The sequence below is a fragment of the Grammomys surdaster genome, unplaced genomic scaffold (genome assembly GCF_004785775.1).
Source record: "Grammomys surdaster isolate TR1022 unplaced genomic scaffold, NIH_TR_1.0 125861, whole genome shotgun sequence".
Lineage (NCBI taxonomy): Eukaryota > Metazoa > Chordata > Mammalia > Rodentia > Muridae > Grammomys > Grammomys surdaster.
Window position 1 is genome coordinate 34035 of NW_021620687.1, and position 7361 is coordinate 41395.

Here is a 7361-nt window from a genome sequence, read left to right on the forward strand (position 1 = left end):
CCTCTCCTCTCCTCTCCTCTCCTCTCCTCTCCTCTCCTCTCCTCTCCGTTCCTCTCTCCTCTTTTCCTCCCTGCTGCTATATACTAGAACCTCTGGGCTAGCACAACTACAGACATCCATGACAGAGTGTCCCAAATGGACCCTGAATACCAAGAAATAGATGTTCTAGACTGAACACCTGGAAACTGAAAGCTGTGCACATCTTCCTGATGAACATGGAGGAGTTGAAGTGCAGCCATCCAAGACACCATCTTTGACCAGTCACTCTGTGTTCCTCATTGAGGGACTGCTTCCCAAAAAGAAACATGGCTGAGCCTATCAGCCACTCAAACCACCATCCAACTTGAGTACCCCCAGTGGCTGACATGAAATCCCACTAAATATTTCTCAAGCCAGTCCTCTCCAGGACCCAGCATGCCAACATGGACCAAGGGCAATCTGAGTCAGAAGCCCCGGATCCCATCTCCTTGTCACTTGCCTATCAGCCACCCCAATCATCACTCTGCTCCAAGACCCCATGAATTCTGAGACAGAGCCCTAACAGAGATCCCAGAGGCAGCCTCCTTCCTCTAGCCCATTCACCCACCACCCACCTCCAAGACCTGTGGGATCTGACCTGAAACACCAGAGTGGCTTCAAAACTGAAAACCAACTGTTTGCAACCTGATAAATTCGGATAAAAGCAAGCAACAATCCAAACACTCACTTAACAAAATTAAGACCATATATCTATACTATGAACTAATTTACTCTAAAGCCCAGATCTCAGACACACAAGGTGAATAACTAAGACAATAACTCTGCTCCAGACATTAGCATCTTCCTTAGAGTTTTCCCTGAGAAAAGCAACTTTGCTGATGCACAAGACAATGACTTCAAAATAGTGATTGTAAGCAACTCAAAGAGAATATGAATAAATGTTTGAATAAAGATCACAAAACACAAACAGTGGAATAAAATAATGAAGACATTTCAAGATATGACTACAGATTTTAATAAAGAGATAGAATCTCTGAGAAAAGCCAAAAACTTGAAAACCTAGGAAGTCAAACAAAGAGCTCTGAGGAAAACTGTGACAAGAGATTGGATGGATCAAGGAGAAAGAGGATTTCAGATCTGGAAAACAGGGTAGAAGAAATTGATTACTCGAAGAAAATGTTAAATCTTAAAGGGGGGCTAAACATCGAGGAAATTTGGGGATTCTGAGGTGACATGAAAAGACTAAACAGATAAATAATTGTCATAGAAGAAAAAGGAACCCAGGTCAAGAGCATTGAAAGTACTTTTTCAGCAAAATCATAGAAGAAATTTTCTCAAATCCAAGGAAAGAGATGCTAAATTGAGATGCAAGACGCATCATCAAGTAGACAGGACCATAAGGGAAACTTCCCACAATGCATAGCAATCAAAAAACTGGGCATACAAAACAAAGAATGAGTATTGAAGGCTGCAAGAGAGAAGGAACAAGTTACAGATGAAGGCAGATTCATAACAATAACACCTGAAGCTTCAGTGGAAATTTAGAAGTCCAGAAGGACCTGGACTGATGCTGTACACGTTCTAAAAGACTATAGATATCAGCAAAACTGTCAATCAAAATTGGAAGACAAAGAAAAGCATGTCACAATAAAACCAGATTTAGACCATTTATGTCTACTAAGCCAGCTTTATGGGAGACTATGTTATAGAATGACTACTTCGGTCTAAAGAAAAGATTAAACACATCCAAGAGGACACAAGGAATAAATAATCCCAGAACAGTTAACCAAAGAAATCTAAGAAAGCACCACCCCAACAACAAAATAATAGGAGCTAAGAAACAGTATTCAATAGTAACTCTCAATATTAATGGTCTCAATTCCCCCCCAAAAGACAAACTGACAGATTGGATCAGAAAGCAGGATTCTTTTTGGAGAGTCTACTAGCTTTGTTTTTCAAGTTGTAGTATGGCTTTTATTTATATGTAGCTTATAAGCTCATACATATTTCATAAAAGATGTACCAATTTCAACCCTAAAGTAATGGAAGCTAGGCAGCAGAACTGGATAATGGATAGGAATTCTAGACACGAATACAGAGCCAGCTTTTTTGTTGTCTCCAAGAAACACGGCTCACATCTTACTTACTGACTGTCTTAGGATAACGGGGTAGAAAGAAGAGGGTTTCTCAAGCAAATGGAACAAAGAAACAAACAGATATCGTTATTCTAATATCTTATGAAATCCGTCTCAAACCAGAATTGATCAGAAGAGCTAGGAAAAGACATTTCACACTCACTGAAGGGAAAAAAACCCACTGAGATGATGTCTAAATATTTGCGTACCAAACACAAGGGCACCAAGTTCATAAAAGAGACACTACAGGATCTAAAATCATAGACCCTACCACAGTGAGAGTGAGTGACTTCAATACTCTACTCTTGCCAAAAGACATGTCATCCAGATAAAAAAGAAATCTCGAAACTCTGGAGTTAAATGACATCATAAATCAAATGGATCTTACCGACACCTACAGAAAAACCCCATCCAAACACCAAAGAATACACATTCTTCCCAGCAGCCATGGAGCTTTCTGTAAAATAAAACACATGTTAGGACACAAAACAAGTCTCAACAAGTACAAAAAGACTTAAATAAAACCAGGCAGCAGCCTATCTGCCCACAATGGGATAAAGTTGGGTATCAACAACATAAACAGCAGAAACTTACACAAACTCATGAAAACTAAACAACACACTGCTAAGTGAAAATTGAGTCAAGGGAAAAATCAAGAGGAAAAAATTTCAAATTCTTAGAATTGTATGAAAATGAAAATATAACATAACAAAATCTACAGCACACAATGAAGACAATCGTAAGAGGGAAGTTTATAACAATAAATGCTTGCATCAAAAGGCTGATGAGATTCTGTATTCATAGCTTAACGATGTACAATCTTCACATGGCTTCCCTAACACACATTTCTATGCATGAAACTTCATGACAACACACACACACACCCATGCATTACTGCATTGAGCTGGATGGAATGGGACAGCCGATGCTCAACATAGACTTCTCCAGGCCTTTAGCTGCTTCTCGTTATCCACTTCACTGCACAGGGACCAGAGGGATAGGACTCTCTGAACAAACCAAGATTATTCTTTCAACCTGCTACCTGGCAACATAAAACATGTGCCTCTGAGAATTGTTGGCAGCAGACCTAGCCTTAGGGTAACTGTGTGTATGTGTGTGAGTGTGCCCTAGCCTGTGGCTTAGTATGTATGTGATGGAGACACAGCCAGTGCCTGTGAGGATAAGCTCCTGCTGCCTAGCACATTAAGATACTTTCCAATAACATCTAGGATGCTTGGTGTATTGCTTGGATAAATGATGTCAGCACAGAAGAATGGCATGGGTGTGGTTTTTGCCATCAGATCTACTAATAGAACAAGGCCACCAGGACCACATGGATGATTTCCATCCGATCAACCCCACTTTGCCCTCTAGCCAAACAGTCCTCAGGCCTGTGGCAACATAGCTGCCCCTTCTCCAAGGTTAAAAACAGCAAACAGGTTAGAGTACAGCTCTCTAGCAAATAACCCTAGTTCACCCTAAGACGTCCACAGTTGGCAGGAGTGACCCATACACTCTCCCCTAGCTGTTTGTTTTGGGATCTGCTGCACCTCCCACCCACACTGCTATTGCAATCCCTGCCCAAGCAGTGTTTCTTGCTGACAGCTGGCCATGGTCTGTGTTGGAGACCTCTGGAATAGAGAAAAGGTTTCTGCTCCAACACTTGACTCCCACCCTCTGTCTTCCCTCATGTCTCTACAGCTTCCAGACACTGAAAATGACAGACCATCACCAACCCCAGCAGCCTGAGATATCAAATCATACAACACACATTGGAGCAGACACGGTACTCCTAGGAATGCTGGGTGGTTCTCTACTTTAAACAGATTCTACCCAAGCATCCGCTCTTCAGCAGCTCCAACGAGAGCCCTGGAGCCACTAAAGCAACTGCTGCCTGAAGATTAGCTCCATAGCCAGGCAGATGCTGCCCTAAGGCTGGAAGGACTGAACTGTCACCTAGACCAGGTGCGAAGGCCCAGAGAGGAAGGATAGAATGCCTAAAGGTTCTGCTGTTATTGTACAAGTCTATATGTCCTTCTGTCCTCCAGTCTTGTACGTGTCTGTACGTACATCTGGATGCCTGCCATCATGCACTCAAAGAGGCATGGAATCACTCACGGACATTCTGGCCCTCGGATGGCAGATTATGATGAGTAGGCTTTGAGATTCCTGGCAGTTAATCACCTCTGGGCAGGAGGCAACTTTCACACCCTTGGCCCACAGTATGTTTCCTGAGAAGTGCTAACAGGCAATCCTATGTCCAGAGCCACTTGGCTTCTTCTCTTTCAAGCAGATACCACTGCCATTGGCCAAATATTAGGAATTCAACTGGTGCAGCAACAGCACCCAAAACAATCCCTGGGATGCTTGCGTGTCCGTCCTTGACTGTGATTACCAGGGCCAAGAGATACACAGAAGGAAGAGCTGAGGCTTCCAGCAGCCCGCCAGCTCACTTGGCAATGGGGCAGGCATAACACATGTCTTTCACTCTTGTGAAGTGATGCTCACTCCTCTACAGATTCAGTAGCAAAGTGCTGGTGGGTGGGGGTGGGCAGGGAGTGGGAAGTGAACATCAGGCCCAAGACAGAAAGGCTCTTGCATTTGTAACGCATACACACACACACACACACACACACACACACACACACCAAGGCTCAGGGCTCATTATGGAGGAGAGGGTAAAAAAAAAAATGTAAGAGGCAGTGAATGATTTCAAGGGCACAGTGTCTTCTGGACACAGCAGGGCTGCTGCATAGACAAACTCAGAGTTGCAATAGTGTGCACAAGCACACAAGCAAGTTCAAATCAGACCAAGTGCCAACGTGGAGAGGAGAGATAAGCATGACACTCCGCTCCTAGCTGAGAAACTATTGGCAGCTGATAGCCTCTGGGAGGGATTTTTTTGTTTGTTTTCCAATACTAATGTTCCCACTCACTCACGTGTTAGTGGCAACCAACCATTAGGTCAGACAGGACTAAAGGCTCACTCACCAGGAAGGAAGTCATGGCTGATATTGGAAACCTAGCCAGCTTCCTGGGGCTAGTGAGGTCATAGACCTTAGTGAAGCGTCTACTAACGCCATTCCACCAGACCAGCATGATCCCTGACAACATTCTAAACCTTATCAGTATCCCCACAGACGAATGTAGCTACCACCTCTCATCAAAGAAGCTTCCTTTTACAGCCAATGGAGATCATCACAGAAAACAATAGCAGACACAATGAGGAGCTCAAGGGATCATGGGAGGCCCAACCCCAGCAGATGCAGCCACATCACAGCTACTGCATGTACAGCTCAGAGAGCATGACAGAGAAGAGGTAGAAATAGTTTAAGACCCAAACTACCAGGAAGTCTGCTGTAAAATAGTCTCTCCTAGAAATGGGTGCACAGACAAGCCCAGAACACTAGCAACACCAATGGATGTGTTAACTTGGAAGAGAAAAAATTTGGGGGAGGTGTCTCACCTCAAGACAAAGAACTAAGATACTAAGAACTCTAGATAACTAAGCCTTGGGCTACTGTGATGGCAGATGGCTGAAGAATGTTCCCCACTGAGATGACACCAGAAGAAGTGAGGAAATGGAAGAGTTTCTGTAGATCAGAATTCACAGATGAGAGGGAAGTAAGTACTCACATACACAGCATTGGGAAACATGAAGGAGCTTGAACTGCAGCTACCATGACACCAACTTCAGCCAAGAACTCTAAATACCTTACAGAGATGCTGCCGCCCAGGAAGACAAATGTGCTGAATTTCCTGGATAAAGAAAAAGCACATTCTAAGCTAAGAACTCAATATTCTTATCTTTGGTGACCAGGACCACTGGAATGTCAGATTGCTGTCAGACCTCAGCCCCTATATATGAGAGCACCGTCACCATCATAGGATAACACTAGTTCAAGGCTTCCAGACTCTCCAAAGCAGAGTATGGCCTCCTCTATGACATGCTGGAGGAGGCCATCAAGCCACTGGATGAGGTTTTGCTTGGCACCCCCAGATTCCCCCTCTAAGACCATGTTATCCAATGTCGGGCCTTCAAGAGTGTGTACTCTGTATCAGAGCCAGGAAAGTATACAGCAGTTTTATCTTGGAGAACTGTATAAAAGGACACTTACTGCCCCCTACTGGACTAAAGAAGGCAGGAGAGTTCTACTCTGCACTGGAGTGTAGAACTGCCCTCCAATAAATGTGATTTCTACAACAGCACAGAGGAGCAGGCTAAGAAATATGAGGATGGAAACATGAATGTCAAAGTCCACAGGGACCCATGTCCCAAGAGCAAAGAGCAACCACAACTCTTATCCTCCTGCAAGTCCTAGGGGAATTCCCCATCCTAGTACTGGGGCTTCCTCTGATGTAGTCCAGTCCCATCTGACATCATTGGTGGTCATGAGACAACTTTGGTACCCAACTGGAGTCCAAAAAAAGGCTAAGTGGGGCTGGAGTTTGTCCGCCCTGGATTCACAGCCTAGTCTCAGTCCAGACAGTCTGTATTACTCAAAATCTCTAAAGTGCTGTGGTCCAAACTATCATCAGAGTCACTTTAAAGAGACACGTATCCAACTACACTCCTGGAAGGCCACAATTGTCCTCCACACTTCTCGCCTTGTTTCTCTCTGTAACCTTAGAAAATTGCATGTAATTCCTAAAATATCCCTTCTACAGGTGGGACAAGGGAGCCCTAGAGTCTTTAAACAGCATGTGCAAGGTCACACACTTCGTCCTTGGTGTTGTGATCTACCAGGAATTGAACTCAGGCAGCTGAACCCCAAAAACTGTACCTTGAACATACATCTGAAATTTCAAAATGCATGTTCCTAAAAAGGTAATTTGCAGTATTAAATGGCGGGTTTGTTGTCAATACAACGATCTGTCCCACCAGGACATAAGCCCTTTGTTGCCCTGGATGGTTAAGCCTTGGACTGCTATTACTCATGGTGGGCCATGCTAAGAAATTTCCCCCAGTGAGATAATGCCAAGAGAAGGGGGAAACGTGAGCCATCAAGATAAGAAAGACTATAAGAGGTTTTCATACCCTGGGGGAAATGGGTGGACGCACATGGGGCCGGTCAGCACTGTGAACTGTTAAGTCGGGACCCAGAGACTCCAACTCTAACTTCAGTTGGGGAAGCACAGTCAGAGGGATAAGACAGGGCTTAGAGACAAGGTGCTCTGGAGTGCTGCCTTGGTGAGAGAAATACCTAAGTTCTCTCCTCTCTTCTGCTGAGTTCCAGAGCCATGGGA

General features: G+C 44.2%; 1 protein-coding gene across 1 annotated transcript in view; it reads left to right on the forward strand.

The window, feature by feature from the left end:
• Window positions 1–7361, forward strand: part of LOC114640986 (amiloride-sensitive amine oxidase [copper-containing]-like) — a 13240-nt gene that overhangs the window by 2785 nt on the left and 3094 nt on the right. The window contains exon 2 of the mRNA XM_028790093.1: window positions 222–308. Within this exon, the coding sequence (XP_028645926.1) occupies window positions 222–308 (87 nt within the window). The remainder of the gene's footprint in view (window positions 1–221; window positions 309–7361) is intronic.